At 34.6% G+C, this 26,591-nt stretch overlaps 1 protein-coding gene and 1 pseudogene across 1 annotated transcript in view; one reads left to right on the top strand and one right to left on the bottom strand.

Annotated features, from left to right (window-relative positions):
- Positions 1-26,591, top strand: part of LOC145279986 (protocadherin Fat 4-like) — a 140,143-nt gene that overhangs the window by 111,236 nt on the left and 2,316 nt on the right. Inside the window, exons 23-27 of the mRNA XM_080131583.1 lie at positions 4,652-5,081; positions 6,521-6,711; positions 9,499-10,286; positions 15,260-15,355; positions 23,383-23,453. Of these exons, the coding sequence (XP_079987709.1) occupies positions 4,652-5,081; positions 6,521-6,711; positions 9,499-10,286; positions 15,260-15,355; positions 23,383-23,453 (1,576 nt within the window). The remainder of the gene's footprint in view (positions 1-4,651; positions 5,082-6,520; positions 6,712-9,498; positions 10,287-15,259; positions 15,356-23,382; positions 23,454-26,591) is intronic.
- On the bottom strand, positions 25,311-25,427 carry LOC145280467 (5S ribosomal RNA; annotated as a pseudogene).

The raw sequence follows: 26,591 nt of genomic DNA, 5'->3' as shown, positions 1-26,591 counted from the left end.
ATGTATGCATGCATGTATGCATGTATGTATGTATGTGTGCATGCATGTATGTATGCATGCATGCATGCATGTATGCATGTATGCATGTATGTATGTACGCATATATGTATTTATGCATGTATGTATGCATGTATGTATGTATGCATGTGTGTATGTATGCATGTATATATGTATGCATGCATGTATGTATGCATGTATGTATGCATGTATGTATGTATGTATGTATGTATGCATGTATGTATGCATGTATGTATGTATGCATGTATGTATGCATGTATGTATGTATGTATATATGTATAGTAAACTTTCCAAACTACAGACATATTTATTTCATATTATTTTATGGACGCTATGTTGCGTCTTACACTTGTTTCATTGAATGATAGAAATTCGCCACACAAATCTTCAGAGACATATGTAAGTTCCTTAGAAAAAATACACAGTTTTTTCGTGTTTTATTTTTTATTTTTTCGGCTTTGGAATATTTACTATCGATATATATGCTCTGAAAGTGTATATCGATTTTTATTGAGCTTAATTAATTGTGGCAATTTAGAAATAATGGGGTAGGGGATGAAGCTTGGTAGACAGTATGAGACTCTTTGTTTGAACCCTATCCAAGACATTGGTGCACTAACCCAGATGTGGCGACAATACATTCTATGATTAATTAAAGAAAATAAGTTTTCATTTTATCTACCTACTGTAACAGAGCGCATATGAGCGCGTGGGAAAATAGCAGCAGCAGTGAAGAATGGATGGCAATCGATTGCATTAGCAGCAGGAGCAGTGTTTGAGCACATATGCAAATTAATTTAGAAATACTTTATTGAATATAAACATGATAAGTATATACTTTTTTTGCAAACGTATTTATATCTATCTATCTATCTATCTATCTATCTATCTATCTATCTATCTATTTGTGTGTGTGTGTGTGTGTGTGTGTGTGTGTGTGTGTGTGTGTGTGTGTGTGTGTGTGTGTGTGTGAAAGAACACAATTAGAAATTGTAAATTATAATTCACAAGAATTTATTATTCGACAGGATCCTCAAAAAGAAATAGAAAAAATTCTTTAACCCGCGGAGTTTGAAAGAATGAGTTCTTTTCATCACAGGAAAGATTATTATCGCAAAATGATAACGAAGCTATGATTTTGCTGATACTAACATAAATTGAAGCTGCATCATATAAAGCTAATCATATATGAAGAAAAGTTAGTGGAAAGAGTTTATGACATGCAGAAAAGATAGATAGAGAGAGAGAGAGAGAGAGAGAGAGATACAGAAGAAGAGAGAGAGAGAGAGAGAGAGAGAGAGAGAGAATAAATGGCAAAAAGTTATATTCCAAAATTCATGATGTTGACCATCTTATAATTTATTCTTTTAATTCAGTTGACTTATACAATTCTTGACAGTATCTGTTTCGTAGCGCAAAATCAATCACTTAATTATTATATCAATCAGTGAATCTATTTGCCCTTAACTCATCAGAAGAAATAGCAACAATCAATCCGCCAAAAGAAATTGAAATGTGAATTAAAGGAATAAATTATAAGACGGTCAACATCATGAATTTTGGAATATAACCTTTTTTCATTTATCCATCGATATATAAAAGTGAACGTGTCTGTGTGTGTGTGTATGGGTACATTTCCCTACGCAATAACTCTGCCAATTTTTAGTCTACAGACTCGAAATTTGATATACAGGGTACTGAGATTTGGGGAAATCTATGGGATCGGTTTTCGGCGAGAAATTTGACTGTTAAGGGGTCAAAGTTCAACGATTTGAAGTTAAAAAAATTGACCGTTTTTTTCCTTTTTTGCTCAGCATACACCTCCAAACACACGGGCAACGCCGGGCACCGATGCTAGTATATCTATAAAAGTGAAAGTGTGTGTGTGTGTGTGTGTGTGTGTGTGTGTGTGTGTACATTTCCTTACACAATAACTCTGTCAATTTTTAGTCTACAGACTCGATTTTCGGCGAGAAATGTGACTCTTAAGGGGTTAAAGTTCAACGATTTGTCCTTTGAAAACTCTACCAAACTCCTCCGACAATTTTGGGTCTAAACACTTGAAATTTTAGATATAAATTCCTTGGACATGGATTTAACTTAATAACTTAATTTGAGCCCAAAACAATAAATATTAAGGGCTCATAATAGGGGTCAAAGTTTTAAAAAATTGACCGTTTATTTTTAAAAACAAATTTTTTTTGTTTTTGCTCAGCATACACCTCCAAACACCCGGGCAACGCCGGGCACCCTTGCTAGTTCTCTATATTGCTCTGTAATTACATTGAGCTTCTTATATAAGGATGTATATATAATAAGAAAATATATTTCTACAGAAATATATATATATATATATATATATATATATATATAGAGAGAGAGAGATAGGGAGAAAGAGAGAGAGAGAGAGAGAGAGAGAGAGAGAGAGATAGGGGAGATAGAGATAAGAAATTGAATTCTAAAATTTAATAAATTATTAATTGTTTATCCAATACTGTTTTCTACAACATTGCACTGTCACTGCTTTCCTAATTAAATTTTTTATCTCTCTTCCTCTCTCTATCTTTCTTTCGTTCTCTCTCTCTCAGTATATATATATATATATATATATATATATATATATATATATATATATAGAGAGAGAGAGAGAGAATAAATGAGAAAAGGTTATATTCCAAAATTCATGATATTGATCATCTTATAATTTATTCCTATAATTCAGTTGACTTATACAATTCTTATACAATATATATATATATATATATATATATATATATATATATATATATATATATATATATATATATATATATATATATATTGTTTAAAACATAATTATCCACTGACACGTGTTTCGTCGTCGTTACGTAAAAATGCACTTTCGTATAAATAATTGAATTCATTCAAAAGTATCGAAAACAAAAACAAAGAAATAATATCTACATAAAACGCGATACCTCCAGCAGTCGCACGAGATAGCCTAGGGCGTAGAGGTTTAGGCTTCAAACCATGGGATACCAATTTCGAATCTCGCTAGATTCAGCCACTCTGATGAGTTGTAGACGACGAAACACGTGCCAGTGGATGACATTTTAAACATGTCACTCCCCGTTTGGGTGGTACCAAATTGGTAAAAGTGAAAAGTTATTCCCAACTCGCATTTAGGTAAAAATGCACTTTCGCATAAATAATTGAATTCATTCAAAAGTAACAGAAACAAATAAATAGCACACACACACACACACACAGATACAAACACACACACACACACACACATACACACACATATATATATGGTGTTTGGGTGGAGAAAACCATATATTCATAAACCAAATTGAACAACAAGAACGGCCACACAAGAAGAAAAATTTTGCGTAACAAGATTTGACGAAGAGAATATCTGCCTTACTTACGACAAAAATGCTAGTTTTATTTTGGTGTCTTAAACTCCCCCGTATTTTTGCTCATGAGGAGATTATGTTTCGAAGACAAAACCTTTGTCAATTATTGTCAATAGTTATTGTATTTATTTGCTTCCCCACCAAAGCAAATTAGGCACAAGGCCGTTTTTAATGTGGGGTAAAAAACCAGCTCCCCTAAAAGTAGGCAAAAAGGGGGCACTCTGGTTACCAAAAATAATAATTGTCCCAGCATAGAGGGTTTCCCCTCCATTGACTGGTACAAATTATCTGAAGTGCAGCATTTGCAGAACAGATATTACACTTTGATCCCGGCTCGAAGGCAAAGAACAATAGTTATAGTCAATTTCAATAAAATGAACATCGTTTCCGAAACGATCGTACAATCGAGTTGATTTTATTTGTTTGTTTTTCTTTTGAAACTGATTTTTAATTCACAATTATTGATCGTTTAACTCACGATAGTTTAAATCTTTAAATCTAGTTTTTTTTTTTTTTCGGGAATTTAAACTGCATTCTCTATTTTTATTTTTACATTTTTTTATTCAATGCTTCTTTAAACTATATATATATATTTTTTATTGTTTTTAAATCCCCGAAACAGTGTTTCATGGTAAACAACTGATGATCCCTTGAAAAATAAATTATTAGTACTATAGTAAATTCGAGAGCGAGTTGATGCAGTAATTGCAGGTGATTAAATGACTTACTGACTAGATGGTTTTCTAACGAATGATAAAAATATTTTTTGTATAGGTTTAAAGGTTAAAAACTTCAAAGACTATATGTATATATATATATATAGTCTTTTTTTTAAGGTGATCACCACTTATCAAGGCCCGGAAGCCATTCGGGGATAAGGGTTATTGCGTGTACAGTACTTAGTGTTTAGATTTGATAAAGTGTCTTACTTAAGGGGACGGTTCATCAGGAATTTGTTTATGTTGGACTTGAAGACATCCAGGTTGTAGTCAGGTGGGAAACAGACAGACGGAACAAAGTTCCATAGGCGTGCACTTCTAAGAAAGAAGCTTTGTTTATTGAATCTACGTTTTGATTTAGGCACAGATATAGAGTGGGGGAAATTATTGACAGTGGTTTCAGCTAGACGGGTGCTCCTCGAGAAAGATTGGCGAGGGGGACCAGAGATTTGAGCTCAGACGAGCACTTGTCATGGAAGTAACGATTAAGTATTGCTGTATTGATATTTTCAGCCTGGCACAGTCCTAGAAGAGAGCAAAGTGGTTTCTTCAACGGATCCCGACAAAGGTGATCGCATAACATACAACTTAGATCCAGTCGATGGAAACGCAACAATGTTCACGATCAACCGATCTGCCGGTTATCTGCGTTTCGCTGTTCATTACGACTGCACCATGATGCCCCATGATGTTACCCTTTGGCTAATTGCCAGGGATCGAAGTGGCTTAACCGATCGTGCCGAAGTCCGCATCCTAGTGAATCATCTGAACAGACTGCCTATACTAAGGAACCTTCCCGCGACAATTCGACTGCCTGAAAATCTCAGTTCGCAGCTCATCTACGTGATATTGGTGGAAGATCCTGATCCGAATGATCCAGTGTTTTTTGTTGCAACTGTCACACCAGCGAGCGGCATTGAAAAGTTTTTAATTGATTCACAAAGTAAGTGACAACCATTTAAACAAGCTGTACTCATGTATAAAACACTCTTTGTCTGTGTGTGTGTGTGTGTGTGTGTGTGTGTGCGAAAGAGAGAGAGAGAGAGAGAGAGAGAGAGAGAGAGAGAATTTATTCGCTATGGACTCTGAAATTGCTGAGCCGAGTTTTTTTTTTAAATTTCCCACAAATGTTCTTCATGTGTGTGAGAGTGTCCTTAGATAGGTTTTGCATCGGAATGCCTCGTGTAAGTATCGAAAATCGATAATCGAAAAAATCTTATTAAAGAAGGGACAGTCTTATTTTGATTAAAGTTAACGCCCTTATTCAGCTTAACATCACAAGTGTATTTGAGAAAGTTTACCACTGCACAAGCAGAAGGGCTCGGCGTATGAAATCAACAGTAGGCTCTTTATATATCTCTACAATTATATAAATGCAACTTTGTCTCTGCGTGATCGTGAGTTTGTTCCTTATAGACTCCGAAACGGCCGAACAGATTCTTTAAAAAATTTACAGAACTTTTGTGTATAATTCTAGAAGTGATCTTAGTTAAGTTTTGTCTCAGAATACCCCCGATAATTACCGATAATCGATAGTCGAAACCGTTATTTTAATTTATCTATCGTTGGTAAAGCCATTTTTTCATGTCGTCACTTAGCAACAATGATAGAACAACGGGCCGTGAAATTCTACTGTGGGTAAGTTGATAGTGTTTTTTTTTCTTTTTTTTTTTGCATGACGTGGTCTTTAGGTTCAAATCCTGCACGTAAGTTCCTTAATGTTTTTTTTTTCTGTTAACTGGAAAGAAGTTTATATAAAATAATTTTATAAAAGAAACAGCAGGTTATCTAGAGTGCAATGTAGAATAACATATGTTTTGGACTAAGTTACTGCATAGAGGCGCGTGAAGCTTCCTTACGGGCGATTTCACGGATTTCAATGACAATAAAATGATAGGAGTGCAAAATATTCGTTGATCATCATTCAATCCCAGACAACGCCGAGTCCCCCTGCTAGTATATATATATATATATATATATATATATATATATATTTCTATATATATATATAATTATTATTTTTAAAAACAGTAATCTACGGACACGCGTGTTTTGGAGTCCTACTCCTCTTCAGCATAGCTTGACTGTTGTTAGGATTCGAAACCCGGACCTTATGTATTTCAGTTCAGCACCCTAACCCATTACGCTATGATGCCATAGACAATTTACTGTTTAGTTTTTATCGTTTATATATCTACGTAGATTTTGTTGTTGATTTTTTTTAAACGATATTAAGGTTAAGAAAAACGAACTATTCAGAATGAAATATTGATTTTGTATGATGAGTAAAGGCAATAGACTGTCTGTATTTTATGATCTAGAAGAAGAGAAGGAAAAGGAAAAGAATGAACGAGTTGTAAACCTTGTTTTACTCTTTAACAGATGGTGCAGTTACACTGCGAGATGAACACATACTAGATTATGAGACTGAAAATAAATACACCATCACCATTACTGTATACGATGGGCACAACCACACTAGCCCAGAGGCGTTGACGATTTTCGTAGAAGATGTTAATGAAGCCCCAAGCTTTTCGATGCCCAGATACTACATTTCCACTTACGAAGGACCTGTAAGTTTTTATAAATTTATTGTTCAGTAACCATATAAAAATATTTTGAACCTAGTTCAGTTCTTTAACGATCTATATAATATTCAGCATGTTCCTTCCTTAGTCCATACGTTACGCTTTGAAAAAGGCCAAAATACAGTTTTTGAAGGCCAAACTGTTTTAAAAAAAGGCTAAGTCCTTGAAATTTAGCCTTAAAAAGACCAATCTGTACAAGAATATGAGGGTAACCTCCCTTTGGTGTAGACTCGTTTTCAAATATCATTATAATAATATAAGATTATTGTTTTAATGGTATGAGAAAGAAACCTTTAACAATTTGGATGTGCATAAGTTCGTAGACATGTTAATACACTCATATTTATTGCGTGTTATTGGTTTTTCTGTCCCCTCACCCCACCAAAAAAAACCCCAAAAAACAAGTTTTTGTGCTACCCAGGACAATATTAGCTTTATCAAAACATATTTGTTGATTAATTTTAGTAATATACCTGGGGGACTATAATCAGTATAAATTAATGAGACTCAACACACACACAGTAAGTTATAACAAGTTTATTGTACAAAGCTACAATATAAGAAATAAGAGATTGGCACTTGAATATCTTGTGAATGCCGGAGTATCAAGATTAGCTTACTCTCTTTCATTTCATTGCTAGTATCTTTATAGACTGAGTAATTCATTCTCAAGGAGTGTCATGATCTTCCCACTATATCAAATATTTCCCGCTAGTAATAATAAATACTCAAGCAAGTACCTTACTCCTGATGCAGTCCTCTACCTGCATAAGAGTCTGGTTCGTCCCAATATGGGTTACTGCTGCCGCATCTGAGGAAGTGCAGCTCAGGGCACTCTTTCTTACTTTGGTAAAGTACAAAATTGACTTCACAATCTAGTGGGAGATGATATCTTATCTTCCCCTGCAGTCCCCTTTTCTCACTTTCCCTATTCTATCAGTATTTGTATAGTAAGTGCTCGACTGGACTTCATCTCATGGCTCTTCCTAAAAAAAAAAACCCTTTCTGCAAGAACGCGTCTTTCTACCAACACTGCGAAGAACTCTCTTTTCTTCGTCTATGTACAGAATTAGTATTAACATAACTAAATTTAATTTCTATGCTATATATTTCTACAAACTGGCCGCCCAGACAATGCTAGGTACATCAACTAGTTAGTACAAAAAAAAAATGAATAAATTATTACAGTTTTTAATTTTTGAGATGAGGAATGACTGTTCGTATTATTGGATTAAACGAACTAATATCCTTATCTCGACTGTTATTTGCACAATGCTTCGGTTGATGTAACTTCCGGTCTTTTTCAGGTGTATACGTCGCCATGTTTGATATTAAAAAAGGGTAGTAAAAGTATAGACATAACCTTTACTCAATATTAAACATGGCGACTTAAAGATAGGAAGAAGGTCAGAGGTTACATCGGCTGAAACGTTGGGCAACTTACACTCAAGATGAGAACAATAGCCCGAACGTTCCAAATACTACGAATAACCATTCCTCATCTAAAAAATTTGGAACTGCAAATATGAAATGATGAATTGAAATATTTCTTTTCTTCATGTTCGTATTCGGTTTTAAAGGTAAATTTTATATTTTTTTTTATTAATCTTAACAAAAAAAGTTCAATATTTAACGAAAACAACAACAACAACAACAACAACAACAATTTCAACGCAATAAACTTAAGACGTGATTTAGTTACTTTACTCGTCTCCTTTTTCTTCTAATATATAAAGGAGAAACATCTGCTTTTTTGTTTGTTTGTTTGTTTGTTTGTTTGTTTGTCAGATAAAAGTAAAAAGAAAAAAAAAAAAAAACACCATCAAGTTGGTATTGTCTGAAATGTCTTGGAACTGGATGTATAATATTTAAAATTTAGAAAAACATATTAATTCTGTGAAGGTTAACTGGGCCAGTTTTTGTTGAGGGGAGGGGGGGGTTCGTTTTTTCCTGGATTTTTAATGTTATTATGTAATGATTTTAAAATAAAACAATGTATTTCTGTATTAATTTCGAAAAACTGCTTAGTCATTCATCTAAATATTCCGGAAATGACATCACCTTCTAAATATTGTGGATTGCTAATAGTATTTTTCTTCTTTTTTTGTGACTAATAATTTGTGATTTTTATGGTAAGAATACATTCAGCGTTCATTTGTAATGTTCATATTTATGACCTTTGATCTGCAATGTATCATTTTTATGACCTTTAATTTGTAATATGTCATTTTTAATTACTTTTGATCTGTAATATATCATTTTTATGACTTGCTATGTAGTATAAAATTTTCATTTACTTTTGATGTGTAATATATGAGATAAAATCTATTGAGAAATACACACTTTAGATATGTAACGTTAAGCAAAGTTATCCAAAATCGCTCGAATGGCCGCCATTTTGGATAACTTGTTATTCTTTACCTAAAATAAATTATATATGTACATAACTATAATGTATAATTTTTATAACTTTAATCTTTCATATATTTTTTATGGCTTTTCATCTATAATGTTTAATTTCTTATAATTTCTAATCTTTAATATAACTTTTTATGACTTTTGATGTGTAATATATCATTTTTTATAATTTTGGATCTGTAATGTATCATTTTTGTTAACTTTTGATGTATAATGTATAATTTCTTATGATTTTTAATCTTTAATATAACCTTTTATGATTTTTGATGTGTAATATATCATTTTTTATAATTTTTGATCTGTAATGTATAATTTTTGTTAACTTATGATGTGTAATGTATAATTTTTTATGAGGCAGGGACAGTTTTACCGGATCCATTTTTCCAAGTGACTGATCCAGACAAGGAAGAAGTTTTCACATATTATTTGACTGGGAGTAAACATTATCACAGGTTTGTCATGGATCCCAGCAACGGACATCTTCGTTATGCCGTCAACTATGATGTAGATCAGATGAAGATGCCCTCTAGGGTAGTTCTCGAGGTGAAGGCGAACGACACGGGTGGACTAATAGCCACGACCTACGTTGAAATCCAAATAGACGACGTCAATGATAATGCCCCAGTTTTTAACCAATCAAGTTACACGATATTTGCTCGCATTAACGATCCCGTCGGTTTCCGTTATATGACTGTCCAGGCAACGGACATCGACAGCAATCTAAATGCGAAGATTGTTTTCCAAATCGATGATTTTAAAGAACTGCAGTATTTTGGTGCGAGTGAGGCCGGCGACATATATTTAGAAAGACCATTTAAATATGATTTTAAAGGAGATATTCGTTTTCTAATGGTTGCGACTGATCAGGGTTCGCCCGTTCAATCATCGATTGTTATGGTGAAGGTCATCTTACAAGAACTACTTCGTAATCGATCTTTCAGTGAAACATCGATTTCTGTAACACCACAAGGAATTGCCCGAGCGGGATATTTTGATCAGCCGGAAAATCTTTCTTGGTTCGCCGCAAGCGTTCTGCTACTGACTTTATTACAAATCATTGGCGTCTTGTTCCTTTATCGGTGCCTGTCTAGAAAATGCTCCAAGAAAAATAAAAAGGACAAAGAAAAAACCGTTCAAATCAGGTAAGAAAAAAAAAATCAGCCTCTTCGAAAATTTTGATACTTATGCATCTTTTGACCTGGATTTTTGTGACGTTGGCACGGGCGCAATCGTCTGCTGATGAACCGATGGAAAAAGACAAGTGGTGTTTGTGGACATGACTGACAGATGTTGAGAACCACCGGCAAAAAAAACAAAAAAACGCGAATTATTTTGTTAACATTGTTTGTTTTTTTTTCTTTTTTATTGTTTTATTATTTTTTTTTCTTATTTATTTGCAATTTTGTATTTAAAAAAAAACAATTTATTTCAACTTTTCTTTCATAAAAATATTTTATTTCAAACTTTCTTTGATAAAAATATATTTTTAAAAACTTTTTATGATAAAAATATTTAATTTCAACTTGTTTTTGATAAAAATATTTAATTTCAACTTGTTTTTGATAAAAATATTTAATTTCAACTTGTTTTCGATAAAAATATTTAATTTCAACTTGTTTTTGATAAAAATATTTAATTTCAACTTGTTTTTGATAAAAATATTTTATTTCAACTTGTTTTTGATAAAAATATTTAATTTCAACTTATTTTCGCTAAAAATATTTAATTTCAACTTGTTTTCGATAAAAATATTTAATTTCAACTTGTTTTTGATAAAAATATTTAATTTCAACTTGTTTTTGATAAAAATATTTAATTTCAACTTGTTTTTGATAAAAATATTTAATTTCAACTTGTTTTCGATAAAAAATATTTAATTTCAACTTGTTTTTGATAAAAATATTTAATTTCAACTTGTTTTTGATAAAAATATTTAATTTCAACTTGTTTTCGATAAAAATATTTAATTTCAACTTGTTTTTGATAAAAATATTTAATTTCAACTTGTTTTCGATAAAAATATTTAATTTCAACTTGTTTTTGATAAAAAATACTTTATTTCAACTTTTCTTCGATAAAAAATATAAATATAAAAACTACAAAAATATAAAAACTACAAAAATACTTTTCTATAACTTTTCTTGAAAAAAAAGGGTAAAAAATAAATCTAAAAAACAAAAGGGGGGGGAGGAAACATTGAAATTTTTCATGAATATGATTTTTTCATAGAAATAAAAAGAACACTATATATAAAAAAGAAAAATTCTGGAAAAAAAATGTTGCGTGTACAATGATTTGTAAATTGACATATTACATGTAAAAAAAGTAAACTTTAACCCCAATAAATTAAAAAAACATCATTTTTTGTAGAAAAAAATTGTATTAAAAAATAACAAACAGTAAATTATTTTTGCTTAAATTTCTTCAAAGTAAAACCACAAAAAATAATAAAAATGATTCATTACAACTAAGGTAACTTTTTGTTATTTTTTGTTCAATTTTGAATCACTGTTATTATTTAAGTTTCCTCTCGTCATTGATCGGCTATTTCCGTCGGTCGTCGTCATCTGTCGGTCGTGCCAATGTAAAAAAAAAAAAAAATCTGAGTTAAAAGATGCATTAATACCAAAATATGAATGTAATTAAAAAAACAAAAACAAAAACAAAAACAAACGTGTTTATAAGATGCACTTTAATTTCTAGACACAATTTCGGCTGCTCCTGGGTTCTGGGTAGTCACTTGCTTGTAAAAAGGTTGCTGGTCTTATGAAAACCACTGATGTTGAAGAATCTTGTTTCATCAGACTACCACTCACCTCATTTTAAATTATGGGTGTAATCGTCTGGATTTGGTCATAAGACTTGTACCGCTGAGATGCAGTGGTCATTTTTAAGCAAAAAGCATGAATAATTCGACAGTTCTTTTTTTTTTCTATAAAAAATTATTTGAATAAAATATTACAATTTGGCTTTTGGTTCTCAAGTTCTGGACGATTTTAGTTGGTGACAGCCATATACCTCCACAATCATATAAATGCAACTTTGTCTGTGTGTGCGTGTGAGTTCGTTCCTTATAGACTCCGAAACGGCTGAACAGATTTTCTTTAAAATTGAAAGAACTTTAGTCTATAAGTCTGGGAGTGATCTTAGTAAAGTTTTGTCTCAGAATACCCCCGATAATCGATGATCGAAACCGTTATTTTAATTTATCTATCATCGGTGAAGCCATATTTTCTATGTCGTTACTTAGTGACAATAATAGAACAACAGGTCGTGAAAATTCTACTGTGGGTATATTGATAGCGTGTTTTTTTTTTGTTTTTTTTTTGTATGATGTGGTCTGTAGTTTCAAACACCGCATGTAAATTTCTTAATTTTTTTCCATTAACTGCAAAGAATTTTATAAGACCTGTAAATTTATGTGTGATTTTTTTTTTTAATTTTTATTTTTTTATTTTTTGCATGACGTGGTGTTTAGGTTCAAATCTCGCACGTAAATTTCTTAATGTTTTTTTTTTCGTTAACTGGAAAGAATTTTATAAAACTTGAAAATTTACGTGTTTTTCTTTTTTTTTTTTTTGCATGATGTGGTCTGTAGGTTCAAACACCGCACGTAAATTTCTTAATGTTTTTTTTTTTTTAACTGGAAAGAAGTTTATATAAAATAATTTTATAAAAGAATCAGTAGGTCCACTAGAGTGCAATGTAGAATAACATATATTTTAGACTAACTTACTGCATGGAAGCATGTGAAACTTCCTCCCGGGTGATTTCACGATTTTCGATGACAATAAAAATATAGGAGTGTGAAATATTCGTTGATCATCATTCAATCCCGAGCAACGTCAGTCTCCTAGCTAGTATATATATATATATATATATATATATATATATATATAAGCATGGATGCTGGCGTTGCCCGGGTGTGTGCTGAGCAAAAAACGAAAAAAAAAAGTCAATGTTTTTAGCTTTGACCCCTATTGTTACCACTTAAAATTGATTGTTTTGGGCTCATATCAAGTTATTAAGTTAGATCCATGTCCAAGGAACCTATATCGAAAATTTCAAGTGTTTAGACCGAAAATTGTCGGAGGAGTTTGATAGAGTTCTCAAAAGTCAAATCGTTGAACTTTGACCCCTTAACAGCCAAATTTCTGACCGAAAACGGGTCACATCGATTTTCCCAAATCTCAATACCCTGTATATCAAATTTCGAGTCTGTAGACTAAAAATTGACAGAGTTATTGCGAAGGAGAATGTACACAGACAGACAGACAGACAGACACACACACACACACACACAGACACGTTCACTTTCATAGATATATAGATAGATAGATATACAGAGTGACCCCCCCCCAAAAAAAATAACAGAGGACATTCAATTGTTTTTCTGAGCATTTTACAGTCAACAGAGAAAAAATGGCCAAAGACCCTAGTGGTTTGATGTGATGTTTTGAATATAATAAACTAGTTATGACCAAAGTTTCATTTCATTCGGACAAAACACTAAGAAATGGGGCATAATTATAGTTGGAGCCCGTTTTTATTGAGTCACCCTGCATACATACATACATACATACATACATACATACATACATACATACATACATACATATATATACATACATACATACATACATACATATATATATATATATATATATATATATATATATATATATATATATATATATATACAGGGTGACCCAAAAGAATTAGACCCCAACTCTAATTAGGCCCCGTTTCTTAGTGTTTCGTCCGAATGAAATGAAACTTTGGTCATAACTAGTTTATTATATTCAAAACATCACATCAAAACATTAGGGTTTTCGGCCTTTTTTTTCTCCGTTGACTGTAAAATGCTCAGAAAAAACAATTGAATGTCCTCTGTTTTTTTTGTGTGACCCTGTATATATATATATATATATATATAGAGAGAGAGAGAGAGAGAGAGAGAGAGAGAGAGAGGGAGAGAGAGCAAGAAAGAGATAGATTGATAGATATTTATTTGTTATACCTACAGACACTAGTGTTTCATGCTTTCACAATCATCACTGTAGGAAATCGTAATTACCACTGGTTGAGAGATTCAAACGCAGCCACAAAGCCATCTTTGACTTCATTAGCAAGGAATGTTATATATATTTACATACCAATATTTTTATTTTAAATATTTTTATTTTAAATATTTTTCATTTTTACTAATGTTTTATGCTTACACAATCTTCAATGTCGGTTGAAAATTAATAAAATAAATTATGGCAAAGTATGTTAGCTTAGTTTTTAATAACATGGTAGAGCAATTAGAAATGAAAATTGGCTAGTCACAATTAAAGTTTGATTTTTTTTCAACTTAAACTTATATTTATTGTACCTATTTACTATGCCTCCCCACGGGACAGAGTTAGACACCGTTTTTTAACTGTTAAAAAATGGCATCTGGCGATGCCGCAATGGACAAGTTTGGGAATTGAAGTAACAAAAAAAAAGAAAAAAAAAAAAGAAAAGAAGATCCTTAACGATGCCAGGTTTCCTGAAAAAAAAAAGAGCAAGCGGGAGAAACCGATCCAGATTCTGAACCTTTACATCAAATGATGAACAAAGGAAAAGTAGATGCAATAATAATAAAAGCAAATGGTTTTGTGTTAGCAGAAAAGGTTAATTGCTGCTCGCTACACACCAGGTTGTCGTCATCACGCCCCCCCACGTCTCTGTCTGTCTGTCTGTCTGTCTGTCTGTCTGTCTCTCTCTTTGCCTCTTTCTCTCTCTCTCTCTTTGTTTCTTTCTTCCTGTCTCTCTCTGTCTCTCTCTCTCTTTCTCTGTCTCTCTCTGTCTCTGTCTGTCTCTCTCTTTGTCTCTTTCTGTCTGTCTGTCTGTCTGTCTGTCTCTCTCTCTCTCTCTCTCTCTCTCTCTCTCTCTCTCTCTCTCCTATACAAGCCACATGCGTCAATTGTCAAAATAAAGTTGTTTCTATAGACGGAAGAAGTTTGTCATTTAATTTATATAAAAAAAAAACTACACTCATACACACTGAAAAACGCAGAGCTGACTTTTATACATACATATCGAACATAACAGTGAAGTTGTTTTTTTTTGTTTTTGTTTTTTTCAGTCCAAAGAAAACTGTGGTCGTACCAGAAGAGAAGAAAAAAGATGATGTCGCAGAAATATCAACCGTGAAAAATATTATTTCTGGACGACCGTCAAAGTAAGTGGAGAACCCCAAGTCTTTCTAAACTTTCATACTCACCCTGTGGTCAGCTGGGACAGCAAAGTCTACGATTTGACAGAATTTTTCTTTCTTGTTAATTATTATGACATCTGGTCTTCTTGCCTCGATGGGTTTGTCCATCTGTATGTCCATGTCCCATAGGATTTTGTGGTTCTCGTTTTCGAGTGCTGTTGCGGGTTTATGCTTGTACCATTTGTCTGTACGCTCAAAATGCAGTCGTTTGGATAATTCCCAGTGCACTGCCCTTCCCACTTGGTCATGCCTGTTTTTGTATTCCTTTTGGGCCAGTTTGCTGCATTCACTTACTATATGGTTCATCGTTTCGTCTCTCTGTCCACATAGTCTGCATTTGCTGTTTTCTTGTGTTTTATCGATCCTTGCTTTGATATGGTTGGTTCTTATTGAGTTATCTTGTGCTACAGTTATTAGAGATTCAGTTTCATGGTTTATATGTCCTTTTTGCATCCATGTCCAGGTGTTTTCGTTATTCTCATCTTTTTTCATTCTTATGAATCTTCCGAGGAGTTGTTTCTCTTCTCATTTCTCTTTTCTCGTGTTGTCGTTTGTCTCTCTGTTTTCTGCTTTGTGGGTTTTTTTTTGTGTCTCTCGCTGCCATAATTATCCTTTCAGTGTTTTGCATTATGTATTTTTCTAGTTCTTTTTTCGTATCCTTCACAGTCTTCTATACAGATCAGGCCTCTCCCGCCGTCTTTCCTTTTCACGTAGAGTCTGTCAGTATCGTCCTTTGAGTGTAGTGCATTATGCATGGTCATGAGTTTCCTGGTTTTCTGGTCGAGTTGTCTCAGTTCTTCTTTTGTCCATCCTATAAACGGTCCAGAGTATCTTACTAGCGATACTGCCCATGTATTTATACCTTTTATTAGGTTTCTGCTATATAATTTCGTTTCCAGGAGTTTTCTTGTTCTCCTGAGGTATTCCTTTCTAATTTTCTCTTTCATTTCTGTTGCTCTGATGGTGTCCGCTTCCAGAATTCCCAAGTGTTTATAGTTGTCTTGTTCCCCTAGTGCCCTCATTTCTGTTTGGTTGGGTAGTTCCATGCCTTCTGTCGTTTCCAGTTTTCCCTTTCTTATAACTAGTTGTGCGCATTTTTCCATTCCTAATTCCATTTGGATATTTTGGCTGAAGATTCTGGTAGTGTTGATTAGTGTTTCTAGCTCCTTTTCGGTCCTTGCAAATAGTTTCAGATCGTCCATGTACATCAGGTGGTTCATTTTTTTCCTGTGTATTGGAAAACTTGTATCTGGCTTGGCACTTTCTCAGAATACTGTCCAAGGGCATCATGGCTATGATGAACAATAGTGGTGATAGTAAGTCTCCTTGAAAGATGCCTCTTTGTATGTTAATTTCTGTTATGTGTTGTCCATCAGCCGTCAATTCCAGTCTCCATGTTTTCATTGAATTTTCTATTACGTTGGTGATCCCGCTTGGTATTTTATACATTTTTAGGCATTCTATTATCCATGCTTGGAGGATCCTGTCGTACGCTTTTTTGTAGTCGATCCATACCATGGCTAAATTCTTTCTCCTCCTTTTTACCTCCTTTAGAATCTTTTGATCTATATATAACAGGCCATGTGTTCCTCTTTTTCCTTTTTAGCATCCTTTCTGCTCCTCAGGGATGAGTCCATGGTTATTCAGGGAGTGTTAGATTTGTTCCCTCAGTTGCACTGTCAGTATCTTCCACATAGTTGGTAAGCACATGATTGGCCTATAGTTGCTAGGGACGGTTTCTTTCTCCGTGTCCTTCTGTAGCAGTGTGGTTCTGCCTTTTGTCATCCATTCTGGTTTTGGGCTAGCCTTTCGTGTAAGGTTGTGAATTCTTTGAACCAGTATGCATGTATCCCGTCGTGCCCTGGTGCTCTCCAGTTTGCCATTTTTCCTATGGTTTTCTTTAGGGTTTCCTTGTTGATTTCATTCACTGTTCCTTCTTCTATTTGTTCTAACTCTTCTTTTATGTCTTTCAGCCATTCGGCATTTCTATTGTGATCTCGTCGCTCTTCCCATATTTTACTCCAGTAGAGTTTTGTTTCTGTCGGATTTGGTTGTTCTGTTTTTGTGTTTCCTCCGTTCACATTTTTGTAGAATTGGCTTTCATTAGTTTCAAATGTTCTGTTTTGTTTGCATTGTTCAGATTTATATCTATATCGTCTCAATCTCGCTTCTTTTGCTTTTATTTTTTGTTCCAGTTCTTCATGTTTCTTGTTTAGCCTCTCCCTGCCAGTTACATTTCCAATGTTCCGTTTTCTCCACATTGCTTTCTTCCTGTTGATCTTTTTGCTTCTTTTTTATGTTTGTGTATTTGGGTTTCTAGTCTTATTTCCCATTCAGGTTTTGTCGGTCTGCTTGTCCCCGGTTGTTTTTCTGATTTGAGATTCATACTTACCATTTTGCCGCCTGCGTAAATTAGGTTGTTTAAGTCTGTGATTGTATTTGTTGGGATATGTGGGAGGAGCTTGTTAACCTCTGTTTCTATTTTTAATTTCTTCTGCTCTTGGTTCCTTAACGATGGGAGCTTTGTTTTTTTCCTCATTCTATTATTATTATTATTATTATTATTATTATTATTAGGAGCATGTGGTTAGAAGTGAGGAGTAGATGCTTAAGGTTGTGGCCAATGAAGTGAAGTTATGTGTGACCAAGGCTGATTATGTGAAACGTATGAATAGAGAAAGGGCAGAGGAACTGGCTAGGAAGAAAATGCATGGAAGATTCTTCCAGGATATAGCAGAAGTGGCTGATGAAAGATCATGGCAGTGGCTTAGAGTTGGGTATCTGGCTAAGAGTACTGAAGCTTTTGTTTGTGCAGCACAAGAGCAGGTATTAGGAACACGATTTTTCAAAAAAAATGGTTCTAGGAGAGGAAGTTGATGCAGAATGCCGGATTTGTGGTAAAACCTCAGAGTCAATTGTGCACCTTGCAGCAGGGTGTAGTGGATTGGCCCAGAGAGATTACCACAAAAGACGATCGCATGGGACGCCAGATATATTGGGAGGTGTGTAAGAGGGTTGGGATGAAGTGTGCTGGCAAATGGTTTGAGGAGGTGCCTAATAAAGTGAGAACAAGTGAGGATGGCAAGGTAGAGGTATGGTGGGACAAAAGTGTCATAACGACCAAGCAATTGGAACATAATCGTCCGGATTTGGTCGTCATTGACAAGGTCTCAAAAAACTGGCAGATTGTAGACTTTTCAATACCCTGGGACAGGAATGTGAGAGAGAATGAGAAGTGGAGCAATTATGCTCCATTGGCCTTGGAAATAAGGCGTATACACGGGGTTAAAACACAAATAATCCTGGTCGTAGTTGGTACACTAGGAGTAGTATCAAGTCGAAAAATAAAACTACAAATCCCCGATGTTTTAGGCGGCCTTCAGATCTCTGCAATTGTAGGTACCACCAACATCCTTAGGAAAATCCTTGATCTTTGAAGCTCCTGATTTGAAGCCGGGATTAAGGGAAATGAATCCCATCCCTTTCCAGAGAGACGTTGATAAACGAAATCAAAATTATTATTATTATTATTATTATTATTATTATTATTATTATTATTATTATGTTCATTAACTTCAACGTTTTTTTTTTGTTTTGTTTTTTTTTCACTCAAAAATCAAGCTTTTATACCAAAGCTAGTGACCATAGTGACAAAATTAATTAGCTGAATGTAGAATGTTTCTTGTGCCAAGCAGAACTGATTTCTGGAGTACGGTGATGTTGTACCCGATTCCCAAGGAGTTCAACTGTTTCTCAAGATCATCTGGAATTGAGCCAAGCGCATCTAAGATGACTGGCATGATGGAAGTTTTTTTATTTCACAATCTAGCAATCTCCACCTTCAGTTTCTGATAGTTTTCTAGTTTCTTATTCTTTTTGCTTGTTAAATTGATGTCGTTTGGGCAAATCACATCAATATTATTATTATTATTATTATTATTGTTATTTTTATTATTATTATTATTATTGTTATTGCTATCATTATTATTATTATTGTTATTATTATTATTATTGTTATTATTATTGTTATTGCTATTATTATTATTATTGTTATTGCTATTATTATTATTATTGTTATTGCTATTATTATTATTGTTATTGTTATTATTATTATTATTATTATTATTGTTATTATTATTATTATTATTGTTATTGTTATTGTTATTATTATTATTATTATTGTTATTGCTATTATTATTATTATTATTATTATTATTATTATTGTTATTGCTATTATTATTGTTATTATTATTATTATTATTATTATTATTATTATTATGTCCGTTTACTTCACAGTGTTGTGATGTTTTACACTGCCCCCCCCCACCCTTCAAGAGTAGGCTCTTACACCAAAACTTATGAGGATAATCAAAGCGTCAATTAGATAGAAAGCACCTGACGTAGGATGTTTACTGAGCCAAGCAGAACTAACTTCTGGAGTACGGTAACCTTGTATCTGATTCCCAAGGAGTCCAGCTTTTTCATAAGATCATCAGGAATTGAGCCAAACGCATCTATGATTATTGGCACGATGGAAATTTTCTTATTCCACTAACAATCTCCTCAGTTTCTCATAGTTGCATATTTTCTTATTCTTTGTGTCTGTTAAGTTGATGTCGTTTGGGCAAGCCACATTAAGAAATTGGAATTCATTGGTCTTTTTGTTCAAAACTACAATATCCGGCTTCCTGTGAGTTATCTTTCAATCACCCTGAATCATGAAATACCAGAGAATCTTAACGTCCTCAGTTTCCACTATCTCTTCTGAGTGATGTTGGTACCATTTGTCCGTCACTTGGATTCCAAACTTTTGGCGCAAACTCCAGTGCAGATTTGTACAAACTTTGCCATGGCGACGTTTGTATTCTTTTTTTTTGACCAAGCATAGAACACACACTAACAATGTGTGACACTGTTTCAAGAAATATACCACACAATCTGCACTTATCAGAACAGTCCTTCATAGATGTTTTTATTTATTGCATTTGTATTTAGTGTCTATTTCTGTGCAGCAACATCAGATTTTCTGTTTCTCTTTTCAAGTCACCTTTAGACAGAAAATTTCACGTGTCCTGACATTTTTGTATCTTAGTATCTTGCTCAAACTGGTCATGAAGTTTCATTTTTACCAACTCAGTCAACTTTTCTGCTTCGATTCTTTCCTTGTATTCCTTCCAATGAATTTTTATCTAGCTCTTCCTCTTTCGCCCGCAAGTAACACTTCATGACTGTTAACCAAGTAGTGGTGAACACTTATAGGCTCTCCCCTGATACATTCCTCAATTGCAATCAGCCCTTTTCCTCCTTTCTCCCTTGTGATATACAGCCTGAGCACATTAGAATTTGGGTGAAATGCTCCATACTTGACTAACAGTTTCTGTGTGTCTCTATCCAGCTTCTTCATTTCTTCCTGTGCCCATCCTACAAAAGTTGCACTGTATCAGACTACCGCAACTGTCCATGAATTGATTGCTGAGAACAGGTTCCTACCATTCAGTCTACATTTCAGGAGCAGTTTGAGTCTCATATACACCTCTTTCATCTTTTATTTCATTGCAAAGCATCTTATCAAGTTCAAGCACCTCCCCGGTACTTGTAGCCTTCTGTATCATGATCTCCGGTACTTGTAGCCTTCTGTATCATGATCTCCTAATCTTTGCCCTTCCCTCGTTTAAGACTAACTACTGCACATTTGGAAATTCCAAACTCCATATTTATGGCTTTATTTCATTGCTGTTCAGTTTGAACCAGAGAATCAATTTCCTTTTCTGTTTTGCCAAACAATTTCAGATGATCCATAAATAACATGTGGCTGATATCTGATCCATTCTTCTCCAGTTGGTATCCCATCTTTGTGTCTCTTAGTACATGTGTCAATGCTATGAATGGCATTATGAACAGAAGTGATGAAAAGGAATCCCCTTGGAAGATACCGCGTCTGATGTTGACTGTCCCTAATAGATTCCCATCTGAAAAAAATGTTGATTTTCCAACTGCTCATACTTTTCCCTTTGAACTTAATTATATTTTCAGCCACTCCTACCATTTTCAACTTCCTGAGTACCCACGAATGCGGCACCATATCATAAGCTTTCCTGTAATCTATCTTGGAATGCTACATTCACGTTTGTTTTTCTCCGTTTGCAGTTCTTTAAAATACATTTATAAATCGATAGTTGGTCTTTTGTTCCTAAATATCTTTTCGTCCCGCCTTTTTGTTCCACTGGTAGTGAACCATTTACTTCAAAATGGTCATATACTTTTGAACTGATTATTCCTGTCAGCGTCTTCCAAAGCAATTTCGACCAAGCAATTCGTCTATAATGTTCAACACCTGGCCCTTTAGCAGGATCTTTCATTATTTAAATAGTCCTTCCCATTACAAGCCATTCTCAAGTGTCTGGCACAATCATCCAGAGAAACAGCAATTATTATCATTATTTTTATCATCATCATCATTATTATTATTATTATTGGCTCACAAGGAGTTTTCAATCAGGTCATCAAAGATCTCTCCTTGGAAACAACCTGCGGTGTTCCCTGAAAGTTGAGTGACAACAAGTCTCCCCAGATTTCCAGTACTCTCCACTTCTTTTGATAACATTTGCAAATGAATTTGCGTTACCACAACAGCCATTTACCATTTATTTCTCGCTAGCAGCAGCCATTGGTCTCCACTGAAATTTGAGTGGCAATAAGCCTCCCCAAGGTCCCAGTTCTCTTCACATATCCAGCGGAGGTTTTGTCAGTGCTCTCTCCTTGGGTTTTCCATCTTCCTTGACACTACTCGGCTACTGGGCATCACTTTTTTGGGGGCGCGATGATGGGTAATGGGAGAGGATAGGGGAGAGAATAGAGAACTTATAGATATGCAGTTTCAATGCTCTTGGTTCCATGTAACACTTCTTCACGTTTTGCCTCTGCAGTAGATCGTCTGGGCCGCACATGTGACTCATGTGTATTAGTCTCCATATTCAAGGGTTTGCCTTAATATTTCAACCGTTTTCATTATTGTTATTCGTTGTAATTTTCCAGTCATTCCTCTGATTCTAATTTCTCCCATTCTTTTTTCAAAGTTTTTCGGGATTGTTCCTAGTGCTCCTACTATTATAGGTATTATTTTGATTTTCTTCATCTTCCATATCCCTTTCAGCTCTCTGGCTAGCTTTGTGTATTTGCTCCGTTTCTCCTTTTCTTTGATATTCATCCTGTGGTCAGCTGGAACAGCAAAGTCTATGATGTGACAGGACTTTTCTTTCTTGTTAATTATTACGACATCCAATCTTCTTGCTTGGATGGGTTTATCTGCTTGTATGTCCATGTCCCATAGGATTTTGTGATTCTCGTTTTCAAGTACTGTTGCCGGCTTATGTTTGTACCATTTGTCTGTGCATTCGAGATGCAGTTGTTTGCATAATTCCCAGTGTACTGCCCTTCTCACTTGGTCGTGTCTTTTCTTGTATTTCTTTTGGGTCAGTTTGCTGCATTCACTTACTATATGGTTTATTGTTTCATCTCTTTGTCCACAAAGTCTACATTTGCTGTTTTCTTTGGTTTGGTCGGTCTTTGCTTTGATATGATTGGTTCTTATCGAGTTATCCTGTGCTGCAATTATTAGGGATTTAGTTTCTCGGTTTACGTGTCCTTTTTGCATCCATGTCCAGGTGTTTTCGTTATTCTCATCTTTTGTCATCCTTATGAATCTTCCATGTAGTTGTTTTTCTTCGCATTTATCTTTTCTTGTCTTATCCTTTGTTTCTCTGTTTTCTGTTTTATCGATTTTTTCAGTGTCTCTCGTTGCTATGATTATCCTTTCAGTGTTTTGCGTTATGTATTTTTCTAATTCTTTTTTTTTTGTGTCATTTACACACTCTTCTATAAAAACCAGTCCCCTCCCACCTTCTTTCCTTTTCACATAGAGTCGGTCAACATCGTCCTTTGGATGTAGTTCATTAATGACAACTCATTAAATATTTTTAATTATTTTTTAGTTTTGATGAAAAACCTTGGGAAACAAGCAATATATCCAGGTATGACTTTTGGAACACAGGTAAAATAGAAGGTATGTTAATATTTGAAAATAATTTTTTCTATTTTGCAAGGATTTGAAGTGTTAAGTAATTCCTAGTAGAAAGATGGCGGCGAAGATTCAGTGCAGTTCCGATCTTGAGTGTTAAGTAATTTCTAGTAACAAAAATGGCAGCGAAGAATCAAATGCAAGTTCGTGACAGAGACGACGGCGAACAGGTTGAATCCGAAATTCGACAATGTTATAGTAACTTTGGAAGCTTCTGATTGGTTGGTTATTATAACTTGTGGTTATAAAACGATCGTCAAAATTATTGGTGTCATACCCCCATTAGAAGTCTGATGGGGAAGGTCTCCTAGCAGCTTCAGCTGCAGGGAGACAGGGTAGTACACGTCAAGGATTCGTCACTTGACACTCAGCCCGACAGGTGAGGGGCCGGGAACTGGCCCAGCACCTGTTGGACTGAGGTACGCCACCTGGGTAATACCTAGGAGGTCCACCCTCCCAAGCCTTGCCACCGGGCTTTCCGGTGGGGCAAGTTTATTGCTTGCTGCCTGAGGCGCCCCGACCGGGGAATGCCGACGGGGTTACTCAGGCAATTTTTAAAATTGCAGGAGTGCCCCTTCTTTAGGGGAGCCTGCAGGGTTCCCACTTTCCGGCCTTGTGCCACATATTGCTGATGTGGGCAGCAATTAAATATATACCCCATTAGGAGTCAAAGACATTTTAACAATTTTTATCTTTAAGAGAAAGCTTGATTCTTGTCCAAGAGAAAATAGGAATCTTAGTCAAAGACAAGTGCTGGAAGTTGAATTAGGAGCGACAGCTTTTGAAGTGAAGGAACAACAACCATGTATATTAGTTGAACATTTTTACTTCGGCAAGCAATAAAGAATCAGATACAAAACAATAAGATGTAAATATATAGAATAAGGGTTGGTTATTACAGCATAATTCACTTTGACACATCAGTTCCCGTTAGATCACCCAGGTTAAGCAACATTGAGCCTGGTCAGTACTAAAATGGGTGACCATTTAGGAATTTCAGGTACTGTATGGACTCTCCGCTTATCTCAGCATTGTTTCCGATCGTCTAGCACATCTCTTTGCCACTGGACTTAAGGGATGCTGATTCAGGAGAGGTGCAGTCATGGCTTGTGCAAATCTTGCCTCACAAGTACATGCGCAGTTACCCTTACAGGGGTTATCCATTGTCTCTTGATATTATGTTTGAAAAAGTGTTATTTTAACAGTGGGCATGCCTTGCCACCAACAGATTTACAAGGACATGTGGCATAGTGAATAAAGTACTTGGTAATTCAGTTATAAAATTACACTCTTCTGGAGGTTGAAGGTTCGATCCTCAGTGCAGGCTACACTCAAAATACAATTGCGTTTTGATCAAGATCAAAGTGTAGTATCTGTTCTTCAGATGCTGCACTTCCATTTCTTGTTCTCTTTCGGTGGAGGAGAAATCCTTCACGACTGAGACAATTTTTATTTTTGTACCTTTTCTCCACGTTAAAAAACGACCCTGGTGTCTAACTCTGCCCCATGGGGAGGCATAGTAAATAGGTACTTAGGACTTCTATCCAGTCATGGCTGACAGGACGAGAGCCTGCTACTCCTGTGGATTAAGTGCAACATTATTTGAAGATGTAAAAAACTTAAAGGCCTTGAGAATATGATCAATTTGGTTTACTGTAACATCATTATAGAAAAATAGGCTTCCTTCAGTCTTGACAGACTATGGATATCCACTGTAAGCGTGTCTGGACATGAAATTTTTGTGGCAAGAGTTGCTCAATCTCCAACCACACCTCTCCTGAGTCGACATTGCTGAATACCAGAGGCAAGTGGAGGTTCAGCAATGCCGAGATAAGCGGAAAGCACATACAGCGCCTAGCCTTCCCAAATGGTCACCCATCTGGTACTGGCCAGGCTCAACGTTGCTTAACTTCATTGATCTGATGAGAACCGGTGTGTCAACGTGATTGTGCCGTACATGTAACATCATTATTACTTCAAATAATGACCTGGTGCTACCAGATCAGGCAGTCTGAAGATACCGGCTTCCTGACCTAAACTACAGCAAACATTGATTTTATTTTTTCTTTCTCGTTGCAAAACTCAATTTTGTTCTGCAAAACCAAAAAAAAAAAAAAAAAAAAATCAACAATTTTCCTCTACAAAACACCCAAACCAAACACTATAAATAAATTATTTGAAGATATAAAGAACTTGAAGCATAAAAGTTTTTACCAAAATGATTAAATTAGGCGTTAAATAACCTGAAAAAAAAAAAGGATGATATGTTGTAAAACACTGTGAATAAACATTTGAAGATAGAAAGAATTTAAATCATAAAAACTAAAATGACCCGATTTACCATTAAATGAAACAAAAAGGGTTGATATGCCGTCACTAATGTTAAAACTGTCATATGTTGCCACATATGGACAGAAGCTGCTCAGCGCACCCTATCCAGCTTTTACAGAGTTCAAAACTGACTTCAAAACACTGTAAATTAGGGTTGAATTGAATAAACGTATACGACACATCCACCCTTTTTAAAATATTTGTTATTTGACTCATTTTTTTTTTTTTACGGAATAATCAGATTATATCGATTCAGGACTTTTAAGATTATAATTTTTTTTTTTAAATCGACTTGTTCAATTTTTTTGATGAAGGTTCAATTTTTTTTTTATGTAAGTTTGATGTGAAGCAACCAAACCAACCCAAATAATGAATTTTCTAGATAAACTTTACAACAATATGTAAGAATTTGACTATTTTTCCATTTGAAAAAAAAAATCCTTGATTTTGTTATTCGGGTTACTATTCTTGTGTTGGATTGTTATTTTCACAACGTTTCAGTCAATGTAATATTCGATCTTCTTCACGTACATTTGTTGCAATATAAGAAGGAGGCTATGATCACCAGAAGTTCTACTTATAAACACTGGCGATAGGAACTGACCACATTCTGCTAGCAACCAATCAGAAACCGAAATTGCTCCATAAAAATATTGGATCTTTTTGAATTCCTGCATATAATTTTTTCGCGTCAACACAAGAGAGATCTTTTGCCCTTTGCCTGCAAAATTATATAGTCCAGGACTTGTACAGAACAGCTACCCACTGAAAATTCTTCATCTTCAGGATTTG

Source organism: Euprymna scolopes, chromosome 7 (assembly GCF_053919585.1).
Source record: "Euprymna scolopes isolate OS-2025 chromosome 7, ASM5391958v1, whole genome shotgun sequence".
Taxonomy (NCBI): domain Eukaryota; kingdom Metazoa; phylum Mollusca; class Cephalopoda; order Sepiida; family Sepiolidae; genus Euprymna; species Euprymna scolopes.
The sequence above is the reverse complement of the archived record's forward strand: the minus strand, read 5'-3'. Positions and strand labels throughout refer to the sequence as shown.